At 35.6% G+C, this 18,179-nt stretch overlaps 1 protein-coding gene across 1 annotated transcript in view; it reads right to left on the bottom strand.

Moving 5' to 3' along the window:
- The window catches only part of Bruce (BIR repeat containing ubiquitin-conjugating enzyme), a 406,259-nt gene that overhangs the window by 239,269 nt on the left and 148,811 nt on the right, over positions 1-18,179 (bottom strand). Inside the window, exon 22 of the mRNA XM_089091938.1 lies at positions 12,786-13,251. Within this exon, the coding sequence (XP_088948064.1) occupies positions 12,786-13,251 (466 nt within the window). The remainder of the gene's footprint in view (positions 1-12,785; positions 13,252-18,179) is intronic.

The following is an 18,179-nucleotide window of genomic DNA, read 5'->3' on the forward strand; positions in this document are numbered from 1 at the left end:
ATGACATATATTCTATAAAGAAGCCAAAAAAAAACTTTTATATGCATATTTTTAATTGTATTTAAAAACCAGTTATTATTGCAAGAAGGTTTTTTATGGGTCCAAAAGAGCAAAAAAAAAAACAAAAAAAAACAAACAATCAATATCAAAGTCGCCCATTTCAACTGTTTTAAAGGTGACAAAACAGATATAGGCAAAGGGCATTATGAAAAAATTAAGCTTCTAAGTTCAAAGTTATATTCAAAGTTTTTACCTAGATAACTGACGAATTTTGTGATACGGTATTTTGAAGTTTTATATTCAGTAATGCTCGATGAAAAAACTACTAATTTTGATAATTATTTATGTTAAGAATACATAGCTAATAGATACTTCAACTACTCGTATTATGCAAGGGCTCTGAAACGCCACAGCCCTTTCGTTTCTACCAGATTTCTAATTCTCTTGATGAATAACGAAGAAGACCAGTTTCCAGCCAGCGACTGGTGAATTTTTGAACTCATGAATAGGCTCGAATCTGCTGTAAATTTAAGCTGTGATTTGAGAAAGACTGATGAAAACATTAATGTTTGCGGTCAACATTGATCGCGCCGCCGGTAAGACATCGCCGCCGTCAGCGCCACCGGCGGCGCGTCGCCCTATTTTTGGCCCCGCCGCCGCCGGTCTTCCCTCATCGGCGCGGCACCGGGGTCTAAAAATGGCATTAGAAATTTTCGTTTCTGATCAAACGAGCGCTCTCCCGATTTTCTAGGACCATTGGTTCGATACCATAACCCCTGGGAAAACAAAAAACAAATAAACACGCATCTGCGATTTTTCTTTTGGCAAACAATGCAAAATTCCATATTTTTGGAGATAGGATCTTTAAATCTCTACAGTAGAGTTCTCTGATATGCTGAATCTGACGGTGTGATTTTCAATAATGTTTCTTTCTTTACTTATAGGGTTTGTTTCCTACTTTTTCCGAAAATCATGCAAATTTCCTCGGGTTCGTAGCCTTTGATGGATAAAACTAAAGTTAATAAATCTTATATATTTGGAATCAGCATAATAAGCCCATTCTTTTGATATATCTATTGATATCAAAATTCCGTTGTCTAGAGTTTCGGTTACTATTGAGCCGTGCAACTCCTTACTTACAGTTCGTCACAACGAACTGGTTGATAAAAATTTTTTTTGAAGTACTAGAAAACTTCAGCGTGAAGAGCGAGGTGTTGAGAAGCGGGGATTTCCCTCATATACGGAGTAATTTCTGGTCATTTTTAATTTTAATGTTGCTCTTTGCATTCAGTTGAAAAGAATTGTTTTTCATTTCATTGAGATGAGAACATCTTGAAATAAGGATTTGGGTTTAAAGGCGTCCACTTCAAATATTTTGATTGGCTACAAAATTATTGAGCTGAGTAATTTAACGTTCTATTGCAGCTCGGAGAAAGAGAACGTAACTTATGAGAGACAAAACAGGTATCAGTGACAAAGATAAACGTTACCAATGCCATCGACCATTTGGCAATTTTCCCCCTGTTTTAGCCTACCCTAAACTACTGTTTACCTGTATTTAAAGGAGATTTAAAACGCAGAAAACGGCAAGAAGCAAACTTTTGTCACCAGTAGACATAACAACTTGTCAACTAACCTACTTAACCTACCAACATTTTTTTAAAGTAACTTTGGCCTACTTTGTACAGGCTGGTTTTAACTTAAAATAATTCGTGAAAAAATTAGGTTAAACATCATTTAGTGCGATAATTCATCTTTCATCCTCTAAGATTCCTGATTAATCTGTCAATAATCATTTTAAAAAATTCTATAATCATACTGAAGTCGCCAAACACTGCACTGATCGTGGCACTAGTGCATCCCAGTTGTTCTCTTCACAGATTAAATAGCTAAAGATCCAAACCTTTCATACCATACGCTAAAAGGTGTCTGACGACATGTTCTGACTTAATTACTAAATTGTTACTGGTGTTACTGAAATTATAATTAAATCAGTCCGACTGAATCAAAAGCTACATTACAATTACAAAATCCTACTTAGAAGTAAATTGCCGTAAAAATCGTGACAATCTTGACTCCGTCAAGTCATAAGATTTGCTTGGAAAAAAAAAAAAAAAACACAAAATACTATCAAATCCAATTTAACCCAGTAAATATTGCATTTTTTTCGCTGATGATGTACCTAAAAAATTAGCATAACTTTAATGCTACATTTATTAGCAAAATATTGGCAAGATCTTTAAGAAAACTTTTCTTCTGATCCTGATTCAACTGAACTATAGAATGTAATTTGGAAATCAGCTGTATCGAGTCCAGTTTAATTCCTTAAAGTGTCAAAAACTGTGAAATTAGAGTCTGATTGTTTGAATTGGTTAAGTGGAAACTTATACAGCATTTTAAATGACAAGAAATGAGAGAAAATGGGGAATTCAGTTTTTGATGAGTAAGACCTCCACATGCAGTTATGCAGTTTTTGGTAGTAACAGCCACCAGACAAAAAAAAAGAAAGAAAAAGAAGAGACCTCCACATGCAGCTATGCAGTTTTTGGTAGTAACAGCCACCAAATAAAAAAAAGAAAGAAAAAGAAAAGACCTCCACATGCAGCTATGCAGCTTTCGTTAGTAACAGCCACCAATTAAAAAAAAAAGATAGAAAAAGAAATTACCTCCACATTCAGCTATGCGGTTTTTGGTAGTAACATCCACCAAATTAAAAAAAAAAGAAAGAAAAAGAATAGATCTCCACATTCAGCTATGCAGTTTTTGGTAGTAACAGCCACCAAATAAAAAAAAGAAAGAAAAAGAAAAGACCTCCACATGCAGCTATGCAGCTTTCGTTAGTAACAGCCACCAAGTAAAAAAAAAAGAGAGAAAAAGAACTGACCTCCACATGCAGCTATGCGGTTTTTGGTAGTAACAGCCACCAAATGAAAAAAAAAAGAAAGAAAAAGAATAGATCTCCACATTCAGCTATGCAGTTTTTGGTAGTAACAGCTACCAGATAGAAAAAAAAAGAAAGAAAAAGAAAAGACCTCCACTTGCAGCTATGCGGGTTTTGGTAGTAATTAAATAAAAAAAACAAGTTTTTTAAACTGAAAGTAAGGAGCGACATTAAAACTTAAAACGAACAGAAATTATTCCGTATATGAAAGGGGCTGTCCCCTCCTCAACGCCTCGCTCTTTACGCTAAAGTTTTTTATTGTTTTAAAAAATAAAGTTGTGAGACAGAGTCAAACTTTAGCGTAAAGAGCGAGGCGTTGAGGAGGGGACAGCCCCTTTCATATACGGAATAATTTCTGTTCGTTTTAAGTTTTAATGTCGCTCCTTACTTTCAGTTTAAAAAACTTGTTTTTTTTATTTAATTTCTGATCGTTTTTTAGTTAATGCAGCTTTTATTTGCATAAAAATTTTACTTTTCTTTTGCTAAATGGATGTCTTTACAAATTAACTTACGTAACTAACTTCTATATTCGTATATTTTTCTTCTGGCAAAAAATACAAAGTTGCAGATTTTTGCAGATATGAGCTTGAAACCTATGTAATAGGGTTTTCTGATACCCTGAATCTGACGGTGTGATTTTCATTAAAATTCTTTTACTTGTAGGGGATGTTTCCCCCCTCTTTAAAAAATCGGGTAAATTTTCTCAGACTCGTAGCCTTTGATGAGTAATACTAAACTTAATAAAATTTATATATTTAGAATCAGCATTATAAACACATTCTTTTGATACATTTATTGACATCAAAATTCCGTTTTTAAAAGTTTCGATTACTAGTGAGCCGTATCGCTTGTTTTTTTATTGTTTTTTTTTATTACGTATATGTTATTACGTATATGAGGGGGTTCTCCCCTTAGTCAATACCACGCTCTTTTCGTTAAAAGTTAAAAAAAATTTTGATTAACAAACCCCTGAATCACAAAGGACGTTTAATTAGAATAGATAGCTCTTTTGAAAGCACTAAAAAAAAACTGTAGCGTAAAGAGCGAGGTATTGACTTGGGGGAGAACCTCCTCACATAAGTTATAATTTCTGTTCGTTTTAAGTTCTAATATTCCTTCTTACATTTCAGTTGAAAAAACTTGGTTTTTTTTATTTAATTTCTGATCGTTTTTTAAATAATGATTGGAAATCCAGGCCCCCTTCATAGAACTGTCTCTTACCCCAAAGAAACATCCTCCAAGGAAATATTCTCCAGAGTAACCCCCTCCTCTAGCCCCCCCCCTCCAGAAAAAATTCTTCCTGAAAATGGTTGTATACTTCCCAATAACCAATAAATAATGCTGGCAAGTCCGGCGCCCCCTTCATGGCAATTTCCCTTCCCCCAATAAAACTTCCTTAATGAACAGATCCTCCAACATAACCCCCGACCCATCCTTCCCTCCCACTACCAGAAAAAAAACCTCCTGAAAACTTCTGTATACTTTCCAATAACCAATACTATATGTTAACATTGGGTAAAGTTCATAACTTTTAGCCCTCCATCTGGATACTTCGGGGGATTAAATCATCCTAAAAGACATATTTATTATATTTTTGACCATGCTGAACAAAATGGCTATCTCAAAATTTTGATCGGGTGACTTTGGGAAAAAAATAAGCGTGGGAGGGGGCCTAGTTGCGCTCCAATTTTTTTGGTCACTAAAAAAGGGCACTATAACTTTTAATTTCCGTTCCAATGAGCCCTCCCACTATTTTATAGGACCACTGGGTCATTACGATCACCCTTGGTAAAAAAAAAAAAAAAAAAAAAAATAAACACGCCTCCGTGATCTTTCTTCTGGCAAAAAATGCAAAATTCCACATTTTTGTAGATAGGAGCTTGAAACCTCTACAGTAGGGTTCTCTGATACGCTGAATATGATGGTGTGTTTTTCATTAAGGTTCTATAGCATTTAGGGGGTCTTTCTCCCTTTTTTTGAAAATCAGCCAAATTTTCTCAGGCGCGTAACTATTGATGGGTAGCACTGAACTTGATGAAAATTATATATTTAAAATCAGCATTGCAATCTGATTCTTTTGATATATCTATTGGTATCAAAAACCTGTTTTCTAGAGTTTCGGTTACCATTGAGCCGGGTCGCTCCTTACTTACAGTTCGTTACCACGAACTGTTTGACAGCCACCAAATAAAAAAAAACAAAGATAAAGAAAAGACCTCCACATGCAGCTATGCAGTTTTTGGTAGTAACAGCCACCAAATAAAAAAAAAAGAAAGAAAAAGAAAAGACCTCCACATGCAGTTATGCAGTTTTTGGTAGTAACAGCCACCAGACAAAAAAAAAGAAAGAAAAAGAAAAGACCTCCACATGCAGCTATGCAGTTTTTGGTAGTAACAGCCACCAAATAAAAAAAAAGAAAGAAAAAGAAAAGACCTCCACATGCAGCTATGCAGCTTTCGGTAGTAACAGCCACCAAGTAAAAAAAGAAAGAAAAAGAAAAGTCCTCCACATGCAGCTATGCGGTTTTTGGTAGTAACAGCCACCAAATAAAAAAAAAGAAAGAAAAAGAATAGACCTCCACATTCAGCTATGCACTTTTTGGTAGTAACAGCCAACAAATAAAAAAAAAGAAAGAAAAAGAAAAGACCTCCACATGCAGCTATGCAGTTTTTGGTAGTAAGAGCCACCAAATAAAAAAAAAGAAAGAAAAAAAAGACCTCCACATGCAGTTATGCAGTTTTTGGCAGTAACAGCCACCAGACAAACAAAAAAAAGAAAAAGAAAATACCTCCACATGCAGCTATGCAGTTTTTGGTAGTAACAGCCACCAATTAAAAAAAAAGAAAGAAAAAGAGAAGACCACCACATACAGCGATGCAGTTTTTGGTAGTAACAGCCACCAGACAAAAAAAAGAAAGAGAAAGAAAAGACCCCCACATGCAGCTATGCAGTTTTTGGTAGTAAAAGCCACCAAATAAAAAAAAGAAAAGAAAAAGAAAAGACCATCACATGCAGCTATGCAGTTTTTGGTAGTAACAGTCACCAATTAAAAAAAAACAAAAGAAAAAGAAAAGACCTCCACATGCAGCTATGCAGTTTTTGGTAGTAACAGCCACCAATTAAAAAAAAAGAAAGAAAAAGAAAAGACCTCCACATGCAGCTATGCAGTTTTTGGTAGTAACAGCCACCAGACAAAAAAAAAGAAAGAGAAAGAAAAGACCCCCACATGCAGCTATGCAGTTTTTGGTAGTAATAGCCACCAAATAAAAAAAAAAAAGAAAGAAAAAGAATAGACCTCCACATGCAGCTATGCAGTTTTTGGTAGTAACAGCCACCAATTAAGAAAAAAAGAAAGAAAAAGAAAATACATCCACATGCAGCTATGCAGTTTTTGGTAGTAACAGCCACCAATTAAAAAAAAAAGAAAGAAAAAGAAAAGACCTCCACATGCAGCTATGCAGTTTTTGGTAGTAACAGCCACCAAATAAAAAAAAGAAAGAAAAAGAAAAGACCTCCACATGCATCTATGCAGTTTTTGGTAATAACATCCACCAAATAAAAAAAAAGAAAGAAAAAGAATAGACCTCCACATGCACCTATGCAGCTTTTGGTAGTAACAGCCACCAAATAAGAAAAATAGAAAGAAAAAGAAAATACATCCACATGCAGCTATGCAGTTTTTGGTAGTAACAGCCACCAGACAAAAAAAGAAAGAGAAAGAAAAGACCTCCACATGCAGCTATGCAGTTTTTTGTATTAACACCCAACAATTAAAAAAAAAATAAAGAAAAATAAAAGACCTCCACATGCAGCTATGCAGTTTTTGGTAGTAACAGCCACCAATTAAAAAAAAAGAAAGAAAAAGAAAAGACCTCCACATGCACCTACGCGGTTGTTGGTAGTAACAGCCACCAATTAAAAAAAAAGAAAGAAAAAGAAAAGACCTCCAAATGCAGCTATGCACTTTTTGGTAGTAACAGCCACCAATTAAAAAAAAAAGAAAGAAAAAGAAAAGACCTCCACATGCAGCTATGCAGCTTTTGGTAGTAACAGCCACCAGACAAAAAAAAGTAAAGAGAAAGAAAAGACCTCCACATGCAGCTATGCAGTTTTTGGTAGTAACAGCCACCAAATAAAAAAAATAAAGAAAAAGAAAAGACCTCCACATGCAGCTATGCAGTTTTTGGTAGTAACAGCCACCAATTAAAAAAAAATAAAGAAAAAGAAAAAACCTTCACATGCAGCTATGCTTCTTTTGGTATTAACAGCCACCAATTAAAAAAAAAAAAGAAAGAAAAAGAAAAGACCTCCACATGCAGCTATTCAGCTTTTGGTATTAACAGCCAACATAAAAAAAAAAAGAAAGAGAAAGAAAAGACCTCCACATGCAGCTATGCAGTTTTTGGTAGTAACAGCCACCAAATAAAAAAAATAAAGAAAAAGAAAAGACCTCCACATGCAGCTATGCAGTTTTTGGTATTAAGAGCCACCAAATAAAAAAACAAGGAAAAAGAAAAAACCTCCACATGCAGCTATTTATCTTTTTGAAGTAACACCCACCAGACAAAAAAAAAGACAGAGAAACACTATCCACCCCCATTCACCTATTCAGTTTTTGGTAATAATAGCCCCCAAATAAAAAAAAAGAAAGACAAAGACAAGATATTCACATGCACCTATGAAGTTGTTGGTAGTAACATTCACCAAATAAAAAAAAAGAAAGAAAAAAAAAGACCTCCACATGCAGCTACGCGGTTGTTGGTAGTAACAGCCACCAATTAAAAAAGAAAAAAGAAAAAGAAAAGACCTCCAAATGCAGCTATGCAGTTTTTTGTATTAACACCCACCAATTAAAAAAAAAAGAAAGAAAAACAATAGACACTCCCATGCACCTATGCAGCTTTTGTTAGTAACAGCCACCAATTAAAAAAAAAAGAAATAAAAAGAATAGACAATCACATGCACCTATGCAGTTTTTGGTAGTAACAGCCACCAATTAAAAAAAAAAGAAATAAACAGAAAATAACTCCAAATGCAGCTATTCAGTTTTTGGTAGTAACAGCCACCAATTAAAAAAAAGAAAGAAAAAGAAACCACCTCCACCTGCAGCTATGCAGTTTTTGGTAGTAACAGCCACCAATTAAAAAAAAAGAAAGAAAAAGAAAAGAACTCCACATGCAGCTATGCAGGTTTTGGTAGTAACAGCCACCAGACAAAAAAAAGAAAGAGAACGAAAAGACCTCCACATGCAACTATGCAGTTTTTGGTAGTAACAGCCACCAAATAAAAAAAAGAAAGAAAAAGAAAAGACCTCCAGATGCAGCTTTGCAGTTTTTGGTAGTAACAGCCACCAATTAAAAAAAAAAGAAAGAAAAAGAAAAGACCTCCACATGCAGCTATGCAGTTTTTGGTAGTAACAGCCACCAATTAAAAAAAAAGAAAGAAAAAGAAAAGACCTCCACATGCAGCTATGCAGTTTTTGGTAGTAACAGCCACCAGACAAAAAAAAGAAAGAGAAAGAAAAGACCTCCACATTCAGCTATGCAGTTTTTGGTAGTAACAGCCACCAAATAAAAGAAAAGAAAGAAAAAGAAAAGACCTCCACATGCAGCTATGCAGTTTTTGGTAGTAAGAGCCACCAAATAAAAAAAAAAGAAATAAAAAAAAGACCTCCACATGCAGCTATGCAGTTTTTGGTAATAACAGCCACCAGACAAAAAAAAAGAAAGAAAAAGAAAAGACCTCCACATGCAGCTATGCAGTTTTTGGTAGTAACCCCCACCAATTAAAAAAAAAGAAAGAAAAACAAAATACCACCACATTCAGCTATGCAGTTTTTGGTAGTAACAGCCACCAAATAAAAAAAAAGAAAGAAAAAGAAAAGATCTCCACATGCAGCTATGCAGTTTTTGGTAGTAACAGCCACCAAATAAAAAAAAGAAAGAAAAAGAAAAGAACACCACATGCAGCTATGCAGTTTTTGGTAGTATCAGCCACCATAAAAAAAAATATAAACAAACAAACCACCGCCACATGCAGATATTCAGTTTTTGTTAATAACCGCCACTAGACAAAAAAAAGAAAGAAAAATAAAATACCTTCACATTCAGCTATGCAGTTTTTGGTAGTAAAAGCCACCAAATAAAGAAAAAAAAAGAAAAGAAAAAGATAAGACCTCCACATGTAACTATGCAGTTTTTGGTAGTAACATCCACCAGACAAAAAAGAAGAAAGAAAAAGAAAAGACCTCCACATGCAGCTATGCAGTTTTTGGTAGTAACAGCCACCAAATAAAAAAAAGAAAGAAAAAGAAAAGACCTCCACATGCAGCTATTCAGTTTTTGTTAGTAACAGCCACCAGACAAAAAAAAAGAAAGAAAAAGAAAAGACCGCCACATGCAGCTATGTAGTTTTTTGGTAGTAACAGCCACCAAATAAAAAAAAAGAAAGAAAAAGAAAAAACCTCCACATGCAGCTATGTAGTTTTTGGTAGTAACAGCTACCAGACAAAAAAAAGAAACAGAAAGAAAAGACCTCCACATGCAGCTATGCAGTTTTTGGTAGTAACAGCCACCAGACAAAAAAAAAGAAACACAAAGAAAAGACCTCCACATGCAGCTATGCAGTTTTTGGTAGTAACAGCCACCAGACAAAAAAAAAGAAAGAAAAAGAAAAGACCTCCACATGCAGCTATGCAGTTTTTGGTAGTAACAGCCACTAGACAAAAAAAAGAAAGAAAAAGAAAAGACCTTCGCATGCAGCTATGCAGTTTTTGGTAGTAACAGCCACCAAAAAAAAAAAAAAAAAAAAAAAAGACAAAGAAAACTGAGTAAAAAATCAGAAAAAAATATGCTAAAAATATGGCACCAAGCGGCTTAAGAAGGACCTTTCCTTTCCTTTGAAGGTGTGGTTGTACCTGAGAATCAAAAGTTGTCCCGGCTTATGTTTGAATTTTTACGGACAAAGAGTGCTGTCAAATTTAAATAATTTTTTAACTTATTTTTTTCACGTTTCAACATGGCATTATAGACAAAAAAGTGGTAATACCTAAAAAGCTTCATAATTTAGTAGCAACCCAAACAAAATCTTAGAAAACAACGGCTTTCAGGTATGAATAGACATAAGATGAAACCAGGGGGGGGGGGATTTTTCTTTGTACATTTTGAAGTTTCCAAACAGTTGAGCTTTGACCATGAGTATCAAACTATTTACAACTTGTTTTTCTTCTTCTTCTGTACAAAACTGAAAACACTCAAATAGCAGAAAAACGGATTTTTTTTTAGACCACAAGAAGAACATAAACGTTTTAATAATAGGAGTTAAATTTCGAAAAAAGAAAGAGCTGCTCTGCATAATGATATAATAACGATCAAGGGCAACGTGCTTCCCCAGAGTCAAGGAAATATAGCTGGAAAGCAACAGAATATCAAAAGAAAAAACAACACAAAGAATAATAAGAGCTGATGCAAATGCAACCAAAAATGTTCCCTGTATAATAATAAGAGCAGATTAAAATAATCTGCCAATACGAACACAGTTAACCTTTGGTCTTCTCCACCGGCTACACACGGTAAGCTGCATAAAATAGAAACAACCAAGCGACAGTGCTACATAGAATCTGATTGGTATGTCTAATTGAAAGAAAAATTCTCAAAGGTCTTCCAAGATAAAAAGAATAAAAAAAAAACAAACTTTGAATGCTTACTAGAAAAAGAATTTAAACAGTAACTCTTACCAAGCAATAAACAGGAAGCTTTTATTTGTTCAAATACAATTTTGTCGGCCGGAGATACGAATCATTTATCTCTGATATGAAATGGAAGCTAACTAAACATCCAACCACATGAAAACATTTTTAATCGAGAGATAGGGTTTCTAGAAGCCGAGAGTCTCCCGTCAGTCTGGGTTTAGTTAATACGTAGCCAATTTTATGGCCAAACATTAACTCCTGAGTCCAAAAACCAAATTCAAACTTTTTTTTAATCTGTAATTTTAAATTTCGCTTCTACTAAACTTCTGTACAATGTGTAACGACTTTCTTGCAACAAGAAGGTGTCCCAAAGTCTCTATAATTTTTTCATGCTGAACTTAAATATTCAGTCATAATTCTCCACTATTAACAATTTAACGAACTAACTTGTTGAAACTTGACTTTCGTTTCCAAAAGTTTAAAGATTAGTGTCTACCACAGCAAGAATAGTTATTGATGAGAAACACAAATTAATAATCGAGCCACTTTGTGGCATCAAACTACGGTTTTGCCCCAAGGAGAACCAAGTTGCTATCGAATGATAATTCTGAGATGGAGATCCATTTTAAAATATCAAAAAAATACTTCCCAGTTGCAGAGGAAGTAGCGCTGTACGGTGGCGTAACTGTTCCTGAAAAGTCACGTGTGTGGCCCATTCAATATAAATAGTTAATATGGACAATAGTACACCTCCTATTCCGAATATATTTTATTATGTAGCATAAAATATGACATTCACATGTCGAACAGAACAGAGGCGAAATGGTGAAGCGGGGCATCATGAGCCTCGCCAGGAAATTTCTTGGCGGGGGGGGCGACAAGTGCAACCAGGAGCTATGTTTTCAGAGATTTGAAATAGATATATTCATCTTTTTCTATTTATATACAATGTATTTAAATATTAGAGAACTTTATTTTAAAAGTCGCGATGGCTTCAGGCGCATAGAAGATCAAAGGTCACGCATAATTTTCGTCCATATGAACAATAATACCCCTTTCAGTCTACCCTAAATTTCATAGTGAAGATATTTTTATGGACTTATTCAACAAAACTACCCTTCATCGAAAATTTTGACAAAACATTCGAATTTTGTCCAAAAATTCAATTATAATGCGGCATTTTAATTTTTAAGCAGAAAAATTGAAAAAGCAAAACCCTACCAATCAATTTACAATTATCGATACCGAGAATTTAACAGCAAAAAACTGGGGATGGGTTATAAGAGGCCGATAGCTCACATCTTATCTTGGTTAGGCCTGGACATGAATTTAAAACTGATCAGAAATTAAATAAAGAAAAAAATTTTTCAACTCAAAGTAAGGAGCAACATTGAAATTTAAACGAGCAGAAATATATTATGTACATAAGGCCCCCTCCTTAATCCCTCTCTCTTTACGCTAAAGTTTGACTTTTTTTTTCCCCAAATCTTTAAGGACGCCTGCTGAAACACAAGGGCCGTTGAATTGGAATGAGAAGTTTTTCTAAGCACTAAAAAACTCTAGTGTAACGAGCGAGGGAAGCCCCCCCCCTCGCCCCATGTACGGATTCATTTATGTTCGTTTTAAGTGTTAGTGTTGCTCCTTACTTTCAGTTGAAAAAACCTTATTTGAGTTTATTTAATAAAATAAACTTTCATAGAGAGCCCTTGGGAAAAATTTTGTTTCCGGTGGGAGGAGGGATGATTCCCTCCTTTATGTTCATTTAAATTGGCAAGAGTATTAAACATATATCGTAAAATATATGCTGGGCGCCCAAGATAAGGCCTAGATGAAACTACAAATATTACTTTAAAAATCTGGAATTCTTAAGAGGTGTGGTTAAAATGGTAGATTTGACGAGTAGGGGAGAGAAGGAATGTTAACCAATGTCTCAGCCTCATGTAGCAATGCTGTCTGTCTCATTCTAAATTTTGTAGTAATGTAATCTTCTCCTGAGGGTCCAAAACTGGAAAATGTAGTTCTTATTTGCCTTGGAATTTCTCGTCACAAGTTCCGAAACTATTATTTAGCACATCTAACAAAAAACTGATAGCCTACTGATTTCTTGAATTAACGAACCATATTTTCAACGAATGGTTTAGTCATAAAAATTACCTGTTAGCAATTCTTCAAAAAAGCAGGTTACAGCATGCCGGTACCATTCATCTGCACTGGACTCAACAAACCCAGTTGCTCCTTCAGCTCCATTTACAACAGGAGCAGTCTTCTTTTTACCGACAACCAAACTAATCAAACCAAAAACATCATCCACATCCAATATTTGATCGACTGAGTAAACAAGTCCGGCCACTTTCAATAGCTGGCTCAACAATTTGAGAGCCAACATAGACGAAGAGGAGTCATACCTCAATTTCGTACCTAAGAGGTATTTGAGAATAGCACGTGAGACCGATTTGACCATGTCTTTGTTTAAAGGTTTGTCTGGCTTTTCAGCTTTATTTGGTGGCGGTTGCTCTTTCACAGGTTTGAATTTTGATTTTGATTTAAGTTTTGTTTTTACTTGCCCAGCATACGGAGACTTCCATACCTTAGATATTTTTTTGGGACCACCACTTTCATTCTGAAAGACAAACATATATTAATAATTAGAAGAAATGCAAAACTCGTAACTTGATTAATATCACACCGAAAGGGTTGAAAAAAAATAGTAATAGGATGGAGAACGAATAATGATAATGAGACAAAAAAAAATGCACTATAACCCCAAAAAACTATTATACTACTACAATTAGTGTAAAACAGATAGATGAATTGCTAAGGTTTATTTTTGGATGTGTAACACAGCATAGCGAGTTAACTCATTATTGCAAAAAAAAACTTAAGTGACTTAAATTCAAGCGCAAAAACGTCTAAATTAAATATGATAGATTGCTTCACTAATGTGTTGATTACCAGAAAACGAGTCATATTGATATTAGGAAATATAATGTTATTAATCATTAAAAAAGAATTGATGAACACAAGAAAACAGAAAAGTAAAACGAAAACAGACAAACCACCAGAATTTACACAAAACTACACAAAACAAGAACAAATTGAAGGCACTCCGTATAGAATTAATAATAAGATATTAATGATTATAATTTAAAGTCCAAACTGGATCTCAGATTCCTTCTTACAACAGACCTTGCTATGGTGCAAAGACACCGATTGGAGTCCACACAACCCAAGTAAAATCAAAGCCTGGAATTCCATCGAGCACATGCTCTCATCAATCAAGTAAAGTAGATACTCTGTGATCACCAATTTGTATTTTTGGTAAAAAAGGAAGAAGATATTCTTAGAATTACAATGTCTGAACAAACGAGTTGTACCAAAAATCCACAGGGAGCCTATTGGTGACAAGTTCAAAGCCCCTTTACCAACCACAGTATTTTGTAGCAAATACTTGGCTGCAGCCTTAAAGTGATTCTTTTCTCTTAGACGATGGGTTTTCAGAAGAGTTTTGTCTGTTTCTCCGTAGAACTTTTGACATGAGTTTTGACATGACTCCGTAGAACTTCACTGACAAGATCGTCAAACAGTGCACCATTCAGATTGTGTAGTCAAATGTCGAAAGAGTCAAATGCTCAGGGAAGTTACATCGAAGACTTTATTTAAATACGTCCTTGCAAGTTCCATCACAATTTACTTCAACTCACCATTTAACAAGTGCCTAAGTGGCTGATTACACTTAAAGGTAGCCTTATAAATAGAGAGGAGTAAATATCTGTACATATTCCATGTATTGCATATATAATTTTTTTAAAGTTTTTTAGCAATAAAGTTGTTCAATTATACTACTGAAACCTCTATTTTGATGTCCTATGCGTCGGAATTGGCTCTGGAAGATCTTTCTCGTTTCTCTAATAAATTTTATTTTATTACTATTCTTCTTTTATGATTTATTGTTTTTATAAGTTATAAATTATTGTTATTCTTTTTGCCACCTATGACGAAGTTTTTATTTATATTTAAAAAAAACATTAAAAGTAAAATAAAGGAATAAATACAAAAAGAAGGAAGGGGAGAAATTTGGAAGAAAAGAAGGAAGGAAAAAAAGAAGGCAAAAAGTTCTAATACGTTCAATCGAAACCAGCCATTGGTTTACCAGAAGCGTTGCATCCTTAGTGCTGGGGAATTTTTCATTGCCAAAGATGCCAACATGATCAATTTAAAAATACCAACGTACTCCTGCAATTTTTTAGATATAACACTATGGTTATAACCAATATAGTATTTGGTCATAAAATGGCCAATGAGCCCTGTCAAATGTTCGACCTCTCAAGATCAAAGCGGAGGATATGTAAGTTTTCCTAAGGAAACATAACATTGACATAATGCGAATGACAGATATATGGATTCCATCTCCTACCTTTGGCATGATTGATGGGTATTGCTGTTACATTTTCCCATGCTGCAGTGCATTGGGAGCGCTCAAGACGCATGGTGGTGGTCTCGGTTTCTACTGCAAAGAAAACGTGTCTCATAGGATTCTGGATGTCGCAGTACCAAAGGACCATGATATCAAAGTTTCGTGGCTGTGGGCACGACCAAAACGCCTACCTCGGCAAGTTTAGTCATTGATATACGTCACGGTGTATTTCCCACCAAGAGGACCATATCGGCGACAACTAGTGGAATACCTCCAACAAAGTTGCGACTTCATCAGAACAAAATATCCATATGCAGGAATATTTCTTTGTGGGGACTTCAACGACCTCAAGCCAAACTGGATCGAAAGCTCTACAGCCCTGCATCAAATAGTTAAAGTGAAAAGACGGGGACAAAACACCCTTGGCTTGATCTTCACTACACTTGGCGATTTCTGCTTAGATCCTTCAGCGGAAGCACCACTCTCAACCAGTGACCATGCAACAGTTAAATTACGGCCAAAGTCAACAATGAAACCTACTAAACCAACCCAATTCACCTACCGTCCACTTACAGAAGAAGGTATAATTGGCTACAGAGAATGGCTCAACCGAGTATGCTGGTTCCGCCTTTTCGAAAACAAAGACGCAACCAGCGGGACCGAACTCCTATATTAACAAACAATGCGAGATTACAAACGACTCTTCCCTGAAAAGCTAGTTACAATTAGGGCACAGAATAAACCATGGATTACTCCGACAATGAAAGCAGCAATGACAGAGCGAGACATGCTTTACGAGACAAAGCCACACTCGATGAATATAAACAGAAGAGAAAAATAATAGTTAGACTACTAAAGCAAGCTAGATGTCTGTATGGACACCAAATTTTTGCTAAGTTGTCAGCTAGTGACCCAACAAAGTTCCACACAACTGTACAGAAACTAATGGGACAGAAGAAGTCTAAATCCACCCTGAGGGACCAGCAAGGAGAGAATGTAACCACAGAAGCAATTAATACACACTTTTCAAAAATTTGCCGCCAACAGCCTCCCCTCAAGACTATGCCACAGAATGGTCCAATCGAAACCATCCCTATTATTACAGTTTCCCAGGCCCAAGAAAACTCGAAAATCTAGACATTAGGAAAGCCTCGTACCCTGGTGAAATTCCTTTAAGGCTGATACATGCATGCTCCCCCCCTATTGGCTATGGTGTATAACCAGTGCCTACTGGAAGGCAATTTCCCAGATAAGTTCAAAAAGGCATATCAACCCAATTCCAAAGAAAAAATCACCAACCTCACCATCCGATCTCAGCCAATCTCAAAGACACCCATCATTTCAAAAGTCTTCGAAGATTTTATTTTACAGTGGCTACTAGCAGAAGTAGAACACAAAATCGATCCTATACAGTTCGGTTTTCGTCGAAGACAAAGACAACTCACTATCTGGTCAGATTACTTCATGATCTACTAGAGAACCTAGAAAATCCTGAGGCCCTTGCTGAAATAATCCTTTCTGATTTCGTTAAAGCTTTCGATCTGTTTGATCATGAGACTGTAATCAATGAAGCCCGGGCCGTGGAAGTCTCGCAGTTTCTCTTATGTACCATTGCAAGTTTCCTTTCTGGTCGTCAACAGTACGTTCAACTCGAAAACAGGGAAACATCCAACTTCCAAGACATCACGTGTGGAGCTGCCCAAGGAAGCAAGTTAGGTCCCATCTTATTTGTTATAGTCATCAACCTACTGATGAGGCAATACAAACACAGGTATAAATTTGCAGATGATCTTTCGCGAAGCCTGCTGCACTTCCTGTCACTAACACCCAATCAGATCATACCCCTTGTTGCAGAGCTTCAACATCAAGCTGATCAAGTGAAGCTCCAGACAAGCCTCAAGAAAAGCTGTGTAATGCATGTTAACTTCCTGAAGAAGAAAAAGAGCATTGATGAATCTGTACCTCTCCAAACAAAGAAAACAGTAAAAGTACTTGGTATCACATTAAGTGATGATCTCTCGTTTGGAGATCACATCAGCCAGATCACAGCAAAGGCAGCTGGTTTTCGAAAATCCTTTGCAAATCTAAGAAGGTTTGGAATGACAGAGCAACTCCTTCTTTCGTGCTATAAAACTTATGAAATGCCCGTAATAATGTACGGCTGTCCTGTCGGGCACCCATCGCTTACAGAGAAGCACAGAAAGGAACTGGAAACAATTCAGAAGAGAGCCTGCAAAATAATTCTTGGGCCAAATTATAAAAACTATGAACAAAGCCTCGGCCAACTCAAGCTCCCAACCCTGGAGGAACGGAGGCATGAAATGCTGATGAAGTTTAGAGCTGACATCCTGAAGTCCTCAACATACCGAGATATCCTTTCTCCGTTTACTTCAGAGACCCACGCACACAAAACAAGGTTGGCAACTCTGAAAGAGGAAAAAAAAACTGTTGGAGTGCCCGCCTACACACTCGACAACAAGATATCTAAAATCCTTCGTGCCCTACTACGTCAGGTGTTACAACAATAGTTTCCTAAAATAGAGGTGATGGTTCATTATTCGTGTTTTTATTGATGTTGTGTCTTTTTGTGCTTTTCTTTTTTTTTGTGCTTAAATTGACGATACCCATGTTATTGAAGTGTGATAAAGGGAACGACTAAAGATTATTGTTGTTATGGTACTCACTTGATGGTAAGACAACCAACAAGATTGATTATATTATTGTCAACTGAAAATTGGCAGGATCGATACAAGATAATACGGTATACAGGAGTGCTGCTATTGATGTTAAAAGTATTAACTTAAAAAGCCTTTTCCACAAAATTATTTTTATTAAAAGTAAAGAACTTCATTAAACCAAAAATGAGCAGAAATAAATTCAAATAATCTTCCAAGGGCAAAACTACCACAAATCACCATCAATAAATAAATGAAACCAAAAAGAACAGAAATTACAATAAATAACCGAGTCAAACTAAAGACAAGCAGAGATTAACATGTGTAGGGCTGACAGCCCAATGTCTTCTGAAGATCATAACATAATTTGCATTTTACTGAAACAAAATACATTTTAAATGTCTTTACTTTTTTAACTTTAACAAATCAAAAGTTATTAAAACTTTAAGGAATAAAGTA

The sequence above is a fragment of the Artemia sp. Qi Xiang Cuo genome, chromosome 7, assembly GCF_049724085.1.
Source record: "Artemia sp. Qi Xiang Cuo chromosome 7, ASM4972408v1, whole genome shotgun sequence".
Taxonomy (NCBI): Eukaryota; Metazoa; Arthropoda; class Branchiopoda; order Anostraca; family Artemiidae; genus Artemia; species Artemia sp. Qi Xiang Cuo.